The 18,731-nt window shown below is 40.2% G+C and overlaps 2 protein-coding genes across 2 annotated transcripts; both read left to right on the forward strand.

Annotated features, from left to right (window-relative positions):
• Positions 1–2,930: 2,930 nt before the first annotated feature.
• LOC140953362 (uncharacterized) lies at positions 2,931–9,464 on the forward strand. The gene is made up of 2 exons (XM_073402847.1): positions 2,931–3,051; positions 6,223–9,464. Exons 1-2 carry the CDS (start codon positions 2,931–2,933, stop codon positions 9,462–9,464), a joined length of 3,363 nt encoding a protein of 1,120 aa, XP_073258948.1.
• Positions 9,465–9,667: 203 nt separating this feature from the next.
• Positions 9,668–10,156, forward strand: LOC140951432 (uncharacterized). The gene has a single exon (XM_073400684.1). It carries the CDS (start codon positions 9,668–9,670, stop codon positions 10,154–10,156), a length of 489 nt encoding a protein of 162 aa, XP_073256785.1.
• The last annotated feature ends 8,575 nt before the right edge of the window (positions 10,157–18,731 follow it).

Here is an 18,731-nt window from a genome sequence, read left to right on the forward strand (position 1 = left end):
AAACCTCCGACCATAGCGATAAAATTTCATTGTTGATAGCAAATCTCAAAGTAGCGACGCTGCGCCTCCAGTTATTAAATAATGATACAACACCGGGCGCCACTCCTGTTGTATACATTACTTATTAAATTGCAAAGTTTATGCTTCTTTCATCTATACAGAGAAAACTAGTCCGGCATGCGCAGGTAAACGGCGAAGTTTTTAATCGGTAATAAAGGAAATAAGTAACAAAAGTTATTTAGTATTACAGAGGGAAATATTTGCAAAATTGAAAATTTCTTCTGTAGAAAAAAAAAATGTTTTATGTCTATAGAGAAAAGTTAATGGGAAATTAGCAATTCAAAACACCGCTTTCATTGGCCGGCAGTAACCATTACAAAAACATAAAATAAAAACAGATTATGCGGATGCATCAAATTTGCTTTTACATGTAAAGCGGTATGACGAGTGTTTCCATTTTGTATCTGCTTGAGATGAGGCTGCTTCAGACACTGATTCTTCTGAGTGTGCGTTTTCAGCTTTCATCCGAAGAGTTATCATCGGGGTCCCGAGATATCTACGGTGAGTGAAATCATATAAGAAAGGTTCATTTCGCCTCGAAGGTTAAAAAACGTAAGGTAACAAGAAAGATCTTAGATCTTAAAACCGCGCTGTTTGAATGAGGACTTGCTAAATATCAGCAAATGGCTGATCGCTAACAAACTCACACTTAATATGACAAAGACTAAGTTTATGCTAATCTGCTCGAGGCAAAAGCTATACACCATAACAGACTCTCCCGTTATGAGCATCAATGGTACTACCGTAAACCAGAGGTATGAGCGTTAAAATCTCTATAAAAGATCTAAATCTGAATCTGATCAAGATTAGGGCGTGTGAGGCCGGTTCTCAAACTCAGTTAATGTTCCTCCTATTAGCAGCTTCATGATCAGAGCAAACTTCCGACCATAGCGATATTTTTCATTGTTGATAGCAAATTTCGAAGTAGCGACGCTGCGCCTCCAGTTTTTAAATAATGATACAACACCGCCCCACCTGTTGTATGGATCTCTTATTAAATTGCAAAGTTTATGCTCCTTGCATCTATACAGAGAAAACTAGTTTCGCATGCGCAGGTAAACGTCGAAGTTTTTAATCGATAATAAAGGAAACAAATAAAAAAAGTTATTTAGTACTAGGGAGGGAAATATTAACTCGCTTACTCAAGCTAAAACATATTAACCTTTAAATTTCCACTTGGTACGCAAGTGAAATCATAATGCCGAGGTGTCTAAACTCACAGAATCACGGGCGTGCCACCTAGTATTTCTGTTGCTTTAAAAATCGCACTTAGGAATTTGGAACACCATGGAATTACAATAAAACTCGCTTACTCAAGCTAAAACATATTAACCTTTAAATTTCCACTTGGTACGCAGGTGATTTCATAATGCCGTGGTGTCTAAACTCACAGAATCACGGGCGCACCACCTAGTGTTTCTGTTGCTTTAAAAATCGCACTTAGGAGATTGGAACATCATGGAATTACAATAAAACTCGCTAACTCATGCTAAATCGTATTAACCTTAAATTTCAACTTGGAGCGCGAGTGATTTCGTAATACCGTGGTGTCTAAACTCACACATGTTAAATTGTAATCTCTTCTCAATTACTCTATCGCAAGATGCCGCCTTAATCTTGTTAAAAAAAGTGACGCTTTATCGAATAATACCACGATGATTGGACCAAACGGTAAAGAAACCAATTGCTTTTCGCAGTAGGAAGTTTATTGCTTTTCATTCAAACCCTAGCGTCCTGTGGTGTACAAAAAAAAGTCGTATGCGGGTCCTCATGTAAAAAACGTAAGGTAACAAGAAGGATCTTAGATCTTAAAACCGCGCTGTTTGAATGAGGACTTGCTAAATATCAGCAAATGGCTGATCGCTAACAAACTCACACTTAATATGACAAAGACTAAGTTTATGCTAATCGGCTCGAGGCAAAAGCTAAACACCATAACAGACTCTCCCGTTGTGAGCATCAATGGTACTCCCGTAAACCAGAGGTATCAACGTCAAAATGTCTAGGTGTTCTCATGATGGAAACCTTACCTGGCGCAGTCATATCGAGAAGTTGGCTAAAAAAATTGCCTCTGGTATTGCAGCTATCAAACGGGTCAGGCAATTTGTTCCCCCAGCAACATTGCATCTTATCTACAAATCCTTGATCTAGCCGCATTTCGACTACTGTAATGTTGTTTGGGGAAACTGAGGTGTAAAACTAGCAGACAAACTTCAAAAAAGTCCAAAATCGTGCTGCGAGCTCTAACTTTCTCAAGCTATGACTGCATATGCATCGCAGCTGTGCCAAAATTTCAACTGGAAAAATCTTAGTACTCAGCGTCATATCCAATAAAAGATCTGAATTTGAATCTGATCAAGATTAGGGCGTGTGAGGTCGGTTCTCGAACTCAGTTAACGTTCCTCCTATTAGCAGCTTTATGATCACAGCAAACCTCCGACCATAGCGATAAAATTTCATTGTTGATAGCAAATCTCAAAGTAGCGACGCTGCGCCTCCAGTTATTAAATAATGATACAACACCGGGCGCCACTCCTGTTGTATACATTACTTATTAAATTGCAAAGTTTATGCTTCTTTCATCTATACAGAGAAAACTAGTCCGGCATGCGCAGGTAAACGGCGAAGTTTTTAATCGGTAATAAAGGAAATAAGTAACAAAAGTTATTTAGTATTACAGAGGGAAATATTTGCAAAATTGAAAATTTCTTCTGTAGAAAAAAAAAATGTTTTATGTCTATAGAGAAAAGTTAATGGGAAATTAGCAATTCAAAACACCGCTTTCATTGGCCGGCAGTAACCATTACAAAAACATAAAATAAAAACAGATTATGCGGATGCATCAAATTTGCTTTTACATGTAAAGCGGTATGACGAGTGTTTCCATTTTGTATCTGCTTGAGATGAGGCTGCTTCAGACACTGATTCTTCTGAGTGTGCGTTTTCAACTTTCATCCGAAGAGTTATCATCGGGGTCCCGAGATATCTACGGTGAGTGAAATCATATAAGAAAGGTTCATTTCGCCTCGAAGGTTAAAAAACGTAAGGTAACAAGAAAGATCTTAGATCTTAAAACCGCGCTGTTTGAATGAGGACTTGCTAAATATCAGCAAATGGCTGATCGCTAACAAACTCACACTTAATAAGACAAAGACTAAGTTTATGCTAATCAGCTCGAGGCAAAAGCTATACACCATAACAGACTCTCCCGTTGTGAGCATCAATGGTACTCCCGTAAACCAGGTATCAACGTCAAAATCTCTAGGTTTATTTATGGATGCAAACCTTACCTGGGGCAGTCATATCGAGAAGTTGGCTAAAAAAATTCCGTCTTGTATTGCAGCTATCAAACGGGTGAGGCAATTTTAACCCCCAGCAACACTGCATCTTATCTACAAAGCCTAGATTCAGCCTCATTTGGACTATTGCAATGTTGTTTGGGGAAACTGTGGCGCAAAACTAGAAGATAAACTTCCGAAACGTCCAAAATCGTGCTGCGAGCTCTAACTTTCTCAAGCTAATTGACGCATATGCATCGCAGCTGTTCCAAAATTTCAATTGGAAAAATCTTAGTACTCAGCGTCATATCATTTCGCCTGGAAGGTTAAAAAACTTAAAGTAACAAGAAAGATCTTAAATCTTAAAACCGCGCTGTTTAAATGAGGACTTGTTAATTATCAGCAAATGGCTGATCGCTACCAAAAAAAACTGTGGCCTGAAACTAGCAGACAAACTTCAAAAACGTCCAAAATCGTGCAGCGCGAGCTCTAACTTTCTGAGGCTATGACGCAGATGCTTAGCAGCTGTTCCAAAGTTTCCATTGGAAAAATCTTAGTACTCAGCGTCATGTCCAATAAAAGATCCAAATCTGAATCTGATCAAGATTAGGGCGTGTGAGGCCGGTTCTCAAACTCAGTTAATGTTCCTCCTATTAGCAGCTTCATGATCAGAGCAAACTTCCGACCATAGCGATAAAATTTTTATTGTTGATAGCAAATCTCGAAGTAGCGACGCTGCGCCTCCAGTTTTTAAATAATGATACAACACCGCCCCACCTGTTGTATGGATCACTTATTAAATTTCAAAGGTTATGCTCCTTGCATCTATACAGAGAAAACTAGTTTCGCATGCGCAGGCGAAGTTTTTAATCGATAATAAAGGAAACAAATAAAAAAAGTTATTTAGTACTACGGAGGGAAATATCTGCAAATTTGAAAACTTCTTCTGTGGAAAAAAATGTTTTATATCTATTAAGAAAATTTAATGAGATATTAGCAATTCAAAACACCGCTTTCATTGGCCGGCAGAAACCATTAGGAAAAGATAAAAACACAGACTGCGGATGCATCAAATTTGCTTTTACATGTAAAGCGGTATGACGAGTGTTTCCATTTTGTATCTGCTTGAGATGAGGCTGCTTCAGACACTGATTCTTCTGAGTGTGTGTTTTCAGTTTTCATCCGGAGAGCTATTATTGGGGTCCCGAGATATCTACGGTGAGTGAAATCATATAAGAAAGGTTCATTTCGCTTCGAAGGTTAAAAAACGTAAGGTAACAAGAAAGATCTTAGATCTTAAAACCGCGCTGTTTGAATGAGGACTTGCTAAATATCAGCAAATGGCTGATCGCTAACAAACTCACACTTAATATGACAAAGACTGAGTTTATGCTAATCGGCTCGAGGCAAAAGCTAAACACCATAACATACTCTCCCGTTGTGAGCATCAATGTTACTGCCGTAAACCAGGTATTAACGTGAAAATCTGTAGGTGTATTCATTGATGCAAACCTTACCTGGGGCAGTCATATCGAGAAGTTGGCTAAAAAAATTGCCTCTGGTATTGCAGCTATCAAACGGGTCAGGCAACTTGTTCCCCCATCCAGCAACATTGCACCTTATCTACAAAGCCTTGATTCAGCCGCATTTCTATTTGGTGGGGGAAACTGTGGCGTAAAACTAGCAGACAAACTTCATAAACTCCAAAATCGTGCAGCGCGAGCTCTAACTTTCTCAAGCTATGACAAAGATGCATCGCAGCTGTTCCAAAATTTTTATTGGTAAAATCTTAGTTCTCAGCGTCATATCCAATAAAAGATCAGTCGAATCAGAATCTGATCAAGATAAGGGCGTGTGAGGTAGGTTCTCAAACTCAGTTAACGTTCCTCCTATTAGCAGCTTCATGATCACAGCAAACTTCCGACCATAGCGATAAAATTTCATGGTTGATAGCTAATCTCAAAGTAGCGACACAGAAAACAACGGGCATTTGACTTTATTGACCTCAAACTCGGATCAAACGTATTTTGACTTGCTTAACCAAAATGATCTTATATTTGGTTTATTTAACCCTTATTTATGCTACCTTTCATGAAATTGCCTGCCCTTCTAATTTGGATTATTTTTCGGTTTTCTTATATTGACAAGTCAAGCACTCCATTTCGCTGATAAATAACTTTGATCACGTTAGTAGAAACATGCATTGTCACTGCATGCACTGCACAGTAAACCCTTTGCATAAATGGCTTATGTTTCCAGACAACTGACTTTTCACATGAATGTCAGGCTTAGGATGTCAAGAAAGTATTTTTGTTTAAATTAAGGCGCTATTTATGCAAAGGTCTATACTTCTTGTAATTCAACATATTTCAAAGAGCACCTTTTAACAAGTTTTTGGTCGTGAATTAATTTCTGATCTGAGCTTGTAAAAAACTTAATTCAGTGTTATGGAAGAAGGTGTAACTAGCATCAAAGTCAGACTACCAAGGAATAATATTTTGAAACTGGAAAGAACGTGGCTTCACCGCTGCTTGCTCGATCGAAGGAGAAAATACAGAGGAAATTTGTATCACAGCGTACTTTAGCTCAATGACATTCTTGGACATCACGTGCACATTACACTACCTAGAATTGGTTCATGACATCTAGAATGACCAGACAAAAGATCGCCGTACGTATGGTCCACTGCACGATTTCATGATCGCCAATGCGTTTGGGGGAATTGTTATCTTAACATTTTAATTGAAGTGAATGATTTCATGAAACGTTCATGTTTTACTAACACTCGTGAAAACAAAATGCCAGGTGCCCGTCTTAAATCTCCGTAAAAATTTTATACTAGCTACAGATCAACATTAAGTGATACAAAATTATTTCCTTTCAGATTGGCAAATCTTCGTTGAGAACGAAGGCTATGATTGTTTGAAGCGCGTTTATAATCATGGAGAGTTTCCCATTGTCACCTACGATAAAACTTTTACACCCAACCAAGAAAGAGAAGTTCTCCTCGACATTTACGAGGCAACAAATGGCAAGCAGTGGTACAACACGACCGCGTGGAATAGTTCAACAACTCACTGTGCCTGGTATGGTATCACCTGCCACAACAACACATACGTTAAAAGTATCGTGTTGGTTTACAACAACTTGGATGGTTCTCTTCCTTCGAATTTGTGGAAGATCCGCAACTTGATGGCATTGTGCACTCCTGGTAATCCAAGACTGAGGGGACGCATTGGTGACTTTTTGTTTGGAAATATGAGCAAACTACTCACCGTGGTGCTCAACGCAGCCTCTATCACAGGAGATATTCCTCAAGATATCGCCAAGCTGAGTTATCTACAGAATTTCCTGGGTTGTACGATGCACGGTGATGGGTTCACTGGTCGTTTGCCAGACAACATAGGAAACATGACGGAGCTACGATTACTCTGTCTTGCAGGAAATAATCTAACCGGACAAATTCCAAGAAGCATTTCTAGATTAAACAAGCTCTATTATCTGGACCTAAAAAACACACCTGGTATGATGCATGGCCATCTAAGTGACTTATTTTCGATTTCTTCGCTAAAGATTCTGTCGGTATCTGGGGTCAAATTAATTGGCGAAATGCCTTCAATGCTGCCAGCAAATTTACAAAGTCTCGTTCTTCCTGGTAACAGTATTTCAGGCAAATTTCCTGAAATAATTCCGGGAATTAACAACCTTTCAGAGCTGAATTTGGCAAACAATGAACTGACAGGGGATATCCCAGGTCAGTTGCTTCTTTTGCCAGATATTAAAATGATCGATTTGTCGCAAAACAAGTTTTCTTCAATTAACAAAGGGAAGCCGTGGCCTAAACATGTCTCCACAGCAGCTAGACCGTACGTTTCTCTGGCAGGAAATAAAAATTTGAACATTGAATTAGCAAGCTTTATGGAAATCTTCAGCGAAGGTCCATTAGTTTTAAATTTGAGCAATTGTGACATAGATAGTCGTTTGCCCGTAAGAGTCTTCTACTTTGCCATGACTACCTGCGATTTACATAAAAACAAGTTTTACGGAGAGATATCGGATATTTTTGGGGACACGTCCATCCTGAATTATTTTGACATCTCCTCGAATAACCTGTCGGGAAGTTTTCCACTAGGGATTCAAACTCTCACCTCCTTACAATTTTTGGATATTTCTGGAAATCCTTCTATGCGAGAAGCAACTACAGCATCGTCGACCGTCTTTCGTCCTGACTTTTCAAGAATGTTTAAACCAAAGGAAGAAGATAACTTTACTTGTCCTCAAGGACGGCTCACAATAAGCAATGGCCGTATTCGTCTGGATCCAACATTTTACGAGTACAAATATTGCGTCTGCGATCCAGGTTTCTACGGAGATAGTGGGTTGTGCAAGAAATGCATGGTTGGTGGGACGTGCAAGAAATGCATGGATGGTAAGACGTGCCCTCAGTTTGGCTTCACTGAATCAAATTATGTGCACCCAAACAACATGACATTGCGAAGTGGCTATTGGCCATCGCCCACTCCTAACAGTGTCACCCATCTGGTTAAGTGCCCAGTGTCAACTGCATGTAATCCATCAGCTTCCTGCACATGTCGACTCGAAACATCACCAAAGGACACAAACTCGTCCCATCACAGACCTTCAGTATCATCACTGATCACAACATGCGATAACTCCTGCATCTGTCATGAAGGAAACACGGACAGGTTTTGCTCTCGTTGTCAAGACGGATTTTATAAACTTGGTGGACTGTGCTTCAAATGTCCAAAGGGCGACCAAATTTACTACTATCTGTTTATTCCTTCCTTTGCTGTGTCATTCCTTGCTCTACTTTGGTCATACTTTTACTTCAATCTGAGACCAATGAAATGGTTTGCAGTTACGGCAGCTCATTTTCTTTTAATGTTAACATTCATGTTGTTGGAATTACTACCAGCCTGGGTTTTCAAATTAAATCTGGTGGTCTTTGTGCTGTGTATGACCAGTAGAGGAAAAGCAGCCCGACCTCTTATCAGCATCACAGTGTTTTATATCCAAACCATGGATTTTTTGATATCCAGTGCCAATGTTTGGCCTAAAAAAGTCGTAGTGGCTCAGACGTACTTGAGTAGTTACTGGAACCTTTATTTTCCTTCGCTTTCCTGCGACTTACCTTCCTTTTTCACTCCCGTTGGCAAGTTTGCTTTTCTGCTTCTCCTTCCAGTTGTTTGCATGGCAATGATAGGTTTGTATTTCATCATCTTGATGACTTACGACAGATTTCGTCGAGACCAGGAACGCATGGAAAAGGTTCATTTCAAATGTCGTCAAAGTGCCTTCTTTTGCCTTAACTTCAGCTACTTTCCCATCGTAAAGCAAACTCTCTCCATTCTACGCCCATGCCACAATGACCGTGATGTTCTTTACATGCCAAACTTTCCCTGGATTGAATGCACCTCTCACACTTACAAAACTCTATCAGTCCTTGGTGGCCTCTCTGTTGCGTTTTATCTCATTGGGTTTCCCTTGCTTCTCATTTATCTGATGTTTGCTTTCTTTCGAAAGAGAGAAATCATGAGTCCTGAAGATCGCGAGAAACTTGATGCTTGGCTTGGTCCTGTCTACTTACCTTACAAACCAAAGTACCAGCACTTCTTCGAGGTTTTCATGCTTCTTCGACGCTTGCTTCTTGCCACAGCGTTGTCTATGATTTCTTCTTCCTCTTCTTTGCAAACGTTTGTTGTTTGGCTGATACTTATGGTTTCAGCCATTCTTTGCTTACGTTTAGAGCCCTACGACAATCGGTCGATTAACCGATTGGCCCAAGAGAATGTTTTCGAGCCCCTGGTGTTGTTCGTGTTGTCCATGTCTTTTATGCTGGTGAGGTTTTCGGCTTTGGACAGCTCCTACACAGTTGCATTCGTCTGGGTTGTGATGTTTGTCAATTCATGCGTCCTGGTCGTTCTTGTAGGTGTTATTTTGCGTCTTCTTGTTGTCACTGGTAACAGTAGCGACAATGGCAGTTTGGCTCCAACCATAAATCCTGATGGATATGAGAGTGCAAGAGAAGATGAAAGCAACAACGATGACGAGAGACACCGCTTGCTGCATGTTAACGAGCACCGGGTTTATAACTTCAGGCTCTGAATATTTACATGAACCCAAAAGTTCACAATCTTCTTATTTTATAACAATCTGTTCGTCTGCGTGTTGTCATCGTGTATAGGCCAACATACTCTGCGGAGCATCCCGTGACTACGAGTGTTTTCTTTCATGAATTCTCAGTCTATCTTGAGTCGTTAGTCATGTGTAGTAAGTTACTGTTAATATGTGGTGATTTTAATATTCATATGGACGTTCCATCAGACGCTGACAATATCCGGCTCAAGGACCTGTTAAACTCTATGGGTCTGGTACGGCATGTCAAACGACCCACTCACATACATGGCCACACCTTAGACTTAACTATCACACGGCAGGCTGATGATATTGTGGACGGTGAGCCCCTTCCTGAGAGATATTTCTCTGACCATGCTGCTGTGATAGGTAAGCTAAGTGTGGCGAAGCCTCCACTAAGAATTAACCATGTTAAATACACGAAACTCAAATCAATTGATATAACTAAACTGAAAGAAGATATCCGCAATTCTCAGCTATATAAAGACCCGCCTAATGATTTGAACATGCGTGTCGACTGTTATAACACGACTTTAAGATCACTATTAGTTGATCACGCGCCCGTTTGTTCTCGTCATGTCTCCACTCGACCCAGGCCCCCATGGTTCAATGAAGACATAATTCAGGATCGAAGGGATAGGAGGAAGACCGAGAGAAGATGAAGGGCAAGTGGTCTCCAAGCAGATCTTGTAGTATTTAAAGCTAAGCGAAATTATGTCATACATTTGATGAATGAAGCTAGATGTACTTATTACAAGGAATTCATTGACGAGAACAGTTCGGACCTCTCAAAGCTGTTCCGGGCTAGCAAGAGCCTGCTAAATCTGCAAGCGGACAAGTCTCTCCCACCTCACACTGACGCATCTGTTCTTGCAAATGAGATGGGTGAATACTTCATCCATAAAATAGTGGCTATTAGATCAAAGCTAGCTGGTAACACGGTCTCTCCTGCGGTTACTGAGCGGGCACCTCACGGTTCATCGAGTAGTGATGACGTTGTCACGCTATCAGAGTTTTTACCTCTCTCCGAAGAGGCTGTAAGGAAGATGGCTGTGGCGTCTATGAAGACATGTACTCTGGACCCTCTTCCATCATCCATCTTGTTGGTTTGCATAGAGGAGTTACTTCCAGTGATTAGTAGGATGATGAACGTATCACTAGAGCAGGGTTACTTTGCAGATGACTGGAAAAGGGCAGTAGTACATCCTCTGCTCAAAAAATCTGGTCTTCGATTGATAAACAAGAACTTTCGGCCTGTGAGTAACTTACTGTTCACGTCCAAACTCACAGAGGAAGAGGTTGCAGTACAATCACAAGAGCACATGCTAGTCAATGGCTTGTTTCCAGAATTGCAAAGTGCTTACCGCCAACATCACAGCACGGAGACCGCACGACTCAAGGTGAAGACCGATCTCCTTATGACGATGGATAAAGGTAAAGTTACGCTGCTGGTGCTTCTCGACTTGAGCTCTGCATTCGACACCATCGAACATGAAATCCTTCTGGAACGATTGAGGTCAACAGTTGGATTGCGGGGGAACGTACTTTCTTGGTTTCAGAGTTACCTTAAGGGCAGATCACAGCAAGTGTCTATCAACGGAACTCTCTCATAGCCGTTTGATTTGAAATGTGGAGTTCCTCAAGGGTCATGCCTGGGCCCGCTTTTATTTAGCATCTACGTGAGTAAGCTGTTCCAGATTCTAAAACACGATCTGCTCCCCGTTCATACTCATGCGGATGATACAGTTGTATTTGTCATTTAAGCCCTCTGACTCTTCCAGTGAAGTCGAAGCTGTACCAGCCATGCAGAGGTGCACCTGCGATGTCCGAGCATGGATGAGGGAGGATCAGTTGATGCTCAGTGATGACAAGACTGAGTTCCTGATTATAGGTACTCGTCAGCAGCTCTCAAAAGTTTCGATCCAAAGCATCAAGATTGGGCAGACTGAAGTCTCCCCTGTAGCCTCTGCGCGCAATTTAGGCACATGGTTCGATACGCATCTAGATATGGGAACTCACATTACAAAGACTTGTAGCAGCGCTTTCTATTATTTATACAATATACGTCATATTAAGAAATATTTATCCAGAGAATCAACTGAGAAATTAGTTCATGCTTTTATCAGTAGTAGATTGGATTATTGTACTGTAATAGCCTTTTATATGGTATCCCGGAATATCAGACTAGAAAATTGCAACGTGTTATGAATGCGAGTGCAAGACTTATATATCGCGCGCACAAGTTCTGTCATATAACACCTCTACTCGCAGAATTACATTGGTTACCAGTGCGCTCCAGGATACATTATAAGATACTCTTGATAACTTTTAAAATTTTGCATGGCCTATCACTTAAGTACCTCTCAGATTTAATTAGTATTCAACAGCCTTCGTCCTACGATTTGAGGCGCAACGACAATGGTCGTTTGTTGGAAAGACCAAGTGCGAAAACCAAGAAAACAATGGGAGACAGAGCTTTCCAGGTAGCTGCTCCTTTCCTATGGAATAAGATGCCAAGTTCCGCGGGCGAAGCAACGAAATTAGAATCTTTTAAGACTTTAATTAAGACATTTTTATTTAAGGAATCATTTCAGTTATCCTAGTATATCTCTATCTATATATATTTGCAATTATCTTTTACTCATTTAAATGTAAATATTTTAAAATTCATGTTAGAAAGATTTGTAAAATTTAGTTATTAATTACTATTGTGATGCGCTTTTGAATATTTTATAGAAAATTTTAATTGCCTAAATTCTTCAAAACGGGGGAAAATAAAATAAAAATGAGTGGCTCACGTTTCAAAATATTTAGCTATGATCTTTCTTAAAGATTTCAGCAGACATTATATTGCAGGATGTAATAGAGACTTCGTTTCATAAATTGAACGACAACTGCACGTGTTTTAATTGCAGCTTTAGGTATAGACTGTCACCGACCCCTCTATTCAAGCGTGCGCAAGAAAAAGCGAGCGAAGTTAGCGCGAAGCACGAAGTCTTGGAGGTCGGGTTTGCGAGCGAAGCGAGCAAGAAGAACATATATATTTTTCTCGGTCACCACCACCTCAAGTCTTCCGTTTTGCGCTGGCGTCCAGTTCTCTCTCGATTCCATACAGGGATTCAACAATAGAATAAAATACGAGAAAATAGAGGGTTGTGAACAGTCTATTTTAGGTAAATGCCGGTTGACTTTGATTTCACCCTGTCTTTAGGAATACTTACATAACTAAAGTCTAAGGTTATTTCGGGCAGCCATGTGCTCGTTTTCATTTAAACTTATTCTTGTTCATTTAATTTTTAGCTGAGTGAGTAGAAATAGTTGTTGTTGCTGTGGTCGTCCACACTACGCCGGAGAAAGTTGAAAACGGTTCTGTTCACAGGGGCACCCAACGGGAAATTTTGAGAAAAAGACCTAAAAACAACAACAAAGCGTGAATAAAGTTTTCTGAGACTATTTTAAGCATTTTGGGAGATTGCTGGAAAAAAATTATCTGTTCCTCACTCCCAGCAAGACTGATGGAAGAGTTCCCAGCCAGCAACCTTACAACCTGCAACCTGACTTACTGGGAAGATTCATAGCCAGGCACAATTCAGATCTTGAGTGGTAAGCAACCCATACAAGTAGCCCGTAGCAGCTATTCTAGACTTCAAATCCCCTCTGACACCCTGAATTATCTTTTTTCCCAGCAACACTTTCCTTCCAAGAACTATTATTTCTTCCACATCTCCCAGCCAGCAAAAATTTGCATGAAGAACAGATATTTTGAGGAACAGATCCATTGGGTGCCCCTGTGTTCATGGAGAAATTTAAACAGGTAACAATAACCGGCCGGTCATTTCAGATTTGTGTTTAAGGAAACCTCTGGCAGGGAAATCACACCATTATCGTGATGTCATCGTTTTATAAAAGTTCCGTTTTTAAAATGTTTTCCGTCCACACTAAAACAGAAAGCTAGTGCTTTCAAATTCCTCAGATTTCAAGAGCGTTTTCGAAACGTTACGTATTTTAAATGTTTTCCGTCCACGCTAAAACGGAAAGCTACGGTTTTCAAATTCCTTCGGTTTGAAGAGCGTTTTTGAAAAGCTCCGTTCTTGTGACAGATTAGTGTGAGCTGTAGGCCTAACCGGAGAAATAAAATTTCTTCTGCGTAGTGTGGACGTGGCTCAAGTCAAGAGGCGTGGAGTATCGATCACACTTGAGTTTGTTTATTTTATGTATTACAATTTAATGGCGAAGATAACTAGCAATAAAGGAGAAAAATGGCCATAAGGATGGTCAGAAAAAGATTAATTATTTGACCAGTGATCTTTTTAATTAGTTCAAGTGGCCGACAGTGCCAATCTCGAGCCCAGAGTCTTCCTGGCTTGGTCAGCAGTTGTGCTGGGGCTCAAGATTGCTACAGTCCATGTTAGCCTATTGCTAACAAACAATAAAAGACCTGAAATATTAAAGATAAGGGAAACAAAAGCATTGGCTAGATGACGGTAATTTCGTATGAACCTGATGTAACCCCTAGTGTTGTTCGACAGCTCACAGGCTTGTCTAAAATTCGCCGAATAAAACTGGTTGTATCTTAGTCAAAGATCCGGGGTGAATTCCACAGTATATTCACACCGATTACAATTATTAGCCAGGCGCTTTTTCTGCGCCCGTCACGGCGAAACGGTAAGCAGTTGTTATTTGACGCATTTCTTTAACACCTTCTGCACGTAAACTAAACAAGCGAGTGGTTCCATTGTTTCATTTGTATTTTCAAGGTAATAAACTGTTTCACTAGTTTAGCCCATAAGGCCTTTGGAGAACAAATAAAGTGCTTTGGAACGAACGATGGTTTTCACTCGTGAAAAAAATGATACGTCCAATCAGAAGCGCGAACGATGTTTTTTCACGTGTGAGAAAAATGATAGGTCCAATCAGAAGCCACAGAGGTGTGTGAGTTTCGCGCTAAAATTCTCGCCTTTTATTGCAGCTTGCAGCGCCGCTTTGCACACATTCAACGAGAAAAGTTTTACTCAAAGAGCTTTTCTCACTAAAAAAGTGAAAAACATTTCGGAAATGGAGTGGAATAGTTCGGTTTGTTTCACTGTCGATAAAGAAAACGGTAGAGAGCCGGCGAAACAACAGCGGAAAGGGAAAAACAGGACAAGACGTAAGCTTGTTGTGCTTTTTGTCGGAGCTACTTTGCCTTTCATTTCATTTAAGCTTAAGCTTCTATTGAAACCAGCCATTTTACTTAAATTCACTCATTTTCAATTGTGCATTGAGAACAAACAGTTAAGATTACTTGTAGTTCTTGGATTACCTCATATCCTTAGCGTCATTTATGTTTTTAACAAACGTTTCTACTAAAAAGCTGATACTTCGTTTTCGTTGTCATTTTGCGGTAATGCATCAGTCAATTCCACCTGCGCCCAGCCCTCCCCCCCCGGGCAACTGCGGGGCATTTTCCCGCCTTGTCAGTCCCGGGGGTGGGGCATTTGCAAATTTTGCACTGCCCGGGGGCCGGACATTTGCCAACCCGCGGGCCATTCCCGAGCTTTTGACACGCACGCGGCTTCCCATTGGAATATAACTACAAAGAAGGTTTTACTGGAAAAAAAGTAGATTGGCTCGTCTGTGAAGGACAGGATTAAATTGTAGAGGGTTGTTAAGGCTTGTTCTCGATTTTGCATGTATGTTGCATTTCTTCATTGCTTATAAAGCCAGAATTACGTATCGAAATTGGAGCTATCGACGTGAATCAGCGTTTTTTGGTGATTGAATCAAATTTCTGTTGATATTATTTGAAGAACATCCTTTCACATTTATAAAACTATTCATAACATAATATTACAGTGCTCTATTAATTTTAATGTCAATACTAAAACCATAAACTGGTGCATGTCGTCGCGGCGTGAAGTCTTAATTAGAATCCTAGCGCTATTACAAAGGAAGACGTTAATTGAAACAAAAAATAGCACATTAAAATGCTTAAAATGGCACTATTTGACTGTGCGATCAATGAAAAAAGTTGCAGTGTTAACGGAGGACGGGGCATTTGCCCTCTTTTTTCGTCCCCACCCCGGGGCATTTGACAGCTGAAGAGTCCCCACCCCCGGGAATTTGCCATCCAAGGCAATCCGGGGTCAGCCCGGGAGGGGGGGGGGGTGCTGGGCGCAGGTGGAATTGACTGATGCATAAGTGTGTAGCGGCAAATTTAGCATTTTTGAAAGATTAAAAATAAAAAGGCCGCCAAAATGATGAATGTCTCAGTATGTATATAATAAACACAATACCACATGGAAAGTGCTTTGTACGGGAGTTCAAAATTAGCAGAGAGCGACAAGGGCTCCTACTACAATCAAGAAAAATGGCTAAAAGATGACAAAGCTTCTGAAAAACCCATTGAAACTACCGCGAAATCGAGTTTCACGAGTTTCTTAGCGAGCGGAGCAAGCTTTTTAGGCCGCGAAGCGGCCAAGCGAGCATCAAATTCGTGACAGGTCCCGCGCCAAATAAAAATCGGACGAAGGACTTTTTTGAAAGTCTATCGTGTAGCGGGAGAGCAGCTTCAAGAAAAACTCCAGGAAGCGGTTTAATTTGTTGTCGATTTTTCAAGGGAAGTGTCGAACTTTTAGAAAATGTATCGAGTAAAAGTTGGCTTGGCTCAAAATGAAAACTGCCCGTCGCAAATAACTAAAGATGCTTTAGGATCGAACAGAGCAGAGCCTTTGAAATAAATTGTTCATCTGTTGTCGAGTTTCGTTTGTAACCTTTTCCTGCTGTGTCACTATTGTTGTCCCTTTTCTGGTATGCATCAACATTGGCAGCTTTGGTGTTATAATCTGTTATAATCTCGTCACGGGTAATACGCCGCCAAAAATCTTTTTTCCCGTTTTCTCCGAATGAAAATCAGGGCAAGTTGAGGGTACGTTTTAAACTCCAAGTCGGCAACCCGTGAACCAATTTGGCTGAAATTTGGCCAACTTACTGTCAGATAGTTTTTATAAAAAACCGTGTCTGCCGATTTTGATTTCTTTCTTCGAGTAAGAGTATTTTTTCACAGGTAGTGCTAATGATTCGCTATCCCTAAGTTCAACTGCTTATAACAAAAGAACAAACCCACTTGACAAAAATCTGAGACACGGTTTTTTAGTCAAACGTGTTAAGGAGAGAATGCGATCTTAATTGGCTTCTTCCGTTTATTTTGGCTAGCCTGGGTTTAAATTTACAGTGAAACCCACTTTCACAAAAAGCTTCTCATTTCTGAATCGCGTTAATATTTTGATTTTTTAAAAGGATTAAGCAATAATCTAGAACTATTAAGCTTTCAGAAAATGTACGGTTTATTTGGGTATTTATTAAAAGCAAAAGCGCTAGCGCCGATCAACGCGGGGAGGATGCTTGAGGGTGGATTATACCTTAAGGAAATATTTCATGACAGTTTTGAAGTTTTTTACAAGGATTTGTATGGTAAACCATGCAAGCGTGACTGGATGGCAAAAGTTGTTTTTCTCATGCAAATGCTTCTAACTTTCGGCGGCCGTTGCAATCCCTACTTTTGAGATACAGCTATTTCGAGAAAGGTTTTCGGCAAAAGTGCACGCGACAATCCTGAAAGGCATTGTGGGTGGTTTTGAGTTTTCTTTTTTCCAAAGAAATTTGAAAGAATTGGCACGAAAGGCCATGGAAATGTGTTTGCGAGTGCTAAAGGAAAGCAATAAAAGTAGGATCGACAGCTACAGTCGTCAGGAACAGTGTATTGATCATATTCCATATTACCTTCCGGGATTGTCGCTGCACGTTTTTTCCCACAACCTTTCTCGAAATAGCTGTATACAAAAATTTGCAATTCAAAACACCGCTTTCATTGGCCGGCAGTAACCATTACGAAAAGATAAAAACACATCATGCGGATGCATCAAATTTGCTTTTACATGTAAAGAGCTATGACGAGTGTTTCCATTTTGTATCTGCTTGAGATGAGGCTGCTTCAGACACTGATTCTCCTGAGCGGTGTGCGTTTTCAGCTTTCATCCGAAGAGTTATCATTGGGGTCCCGAGATATCTACGGTGAGTGAAATCATATAAGAAAATTTCATTTCGCCTCGAAGGTTACAGTAATAAATGAATCATCAAGGACTGCTTTTTAATGTGCAGTGCGTTGCGACTATAGTGGCAAGAAAACAGTTAAATTTTAAGAGTGTGGTTTTAAAAACGTAAGGTAACAAGAAAGATCTTAGATCTTAAAACCGCGCTCTTAAAATTCAACTGTTTTCTTGCCACTACAGTCGCAACGCACTGCACATTAAAAAGCAGTCTTTGATGATTCATTGATTACTGTAACACCACATCACTGGATCAACACAAACTGTATTATTGCACCATCGCTCTTAGACCTCTTAGCCGTTGTGAAATCTATGATTACGCAATGGTCTTAATCTGGAAATTCGCTTGGGACATGCACATGAATGATAAGAAAAGGAAACGAGTATCACGCTATTAAGAACGCTATTAATAAACAGCTTTCTTCCTTAAAAAATGAAAACATGTTTTTTTGTGCTATCAGTAAAGGACAAGAAAGTAATCACGGGAGTCGCACAATCCGAGGGCGCTGTTCACGGCTAATTTAAGAGCAGCTGGGTTTTTCCACCTTCCAAGTTCTGGCAAGCTCTTGCTTACCTTAGAAAATATTTAATTTTCCTTCAAATCTCTTAACTCGCTTCGATGAAAAAAAAAACAAAACAAAACAAAACAAAAAACAAAGAATTCACTTGAATTACCTAACCCCACAAGAAATACAGTCGACTCCCGATAACTCGAACCTTCAAGGGAAATTGAAAAAAGTTTGAGTTATCGGGAATTCGAGTTATCGGAAGCTCGAAGAAAATAGCCGGAAGTAAGGCGAATAACAGTTCTTACTGTACAGTGAACATTTTAATCACATTTATATGCAGAAATGTTAAGTGAAAATTGAAAGATACTTTCAGATTATAAATCACATTACGTATAACGTAACAACAAATAGTTTAAATAGAGCCTACGTTTTACTGTTTTGAAAAGTAAAGCTGTTTCACGTTAGATTTGTAAGAAACAACATCAGCCTCCACTGGTGAACTATATCAGCATGCGTCAATGGGGCTTCAAAATCCCAGGCGGTGTGCGCACTACGATCGCTAAGCATCATGGGCGGTATTCAAAATCTGATCATTTGTGTCAAGATGGCGTGGAGTGAACATCTCGACTGCGGAGTGAATA

Source organism: Porites lutea, chromosome 11 (genome assembly GCF_958299795.1).
Source record: "Porites lutea chromosome 11, jaPorLute2.1, whole genome shotgun sequence".
Taxonomy (NCBI): domain Eukaryota; kingdom Metazoa; phylum Cnidaria; class Anthozoa; order Scleractinia; family Poritidae; genus Porites; species Porites lutea.

Coding starts and splice junctions, on each gene's coding strand:
- LOC140953362 (XM_073402847.1), top strand. CDS start 2,931: ATGACGAGTGTTTCCATTTTGTATCTGCTTGAGATGAGGCTGCTTCAG. Junction 3,052..6,222: donor GGGGTCCCGAGATATCTACG/GTGAGTGAAATC, acceptor ATTTCCTTTCAG/ATTGGCAAATCTTCGTTGAG.
- LOC140951432 (XM_073400684.1), top strand. CDS start 9,668: ATGGACGTTCCATCAGACGCTGACAATATCCGGCTCAAGGACCTGTTA.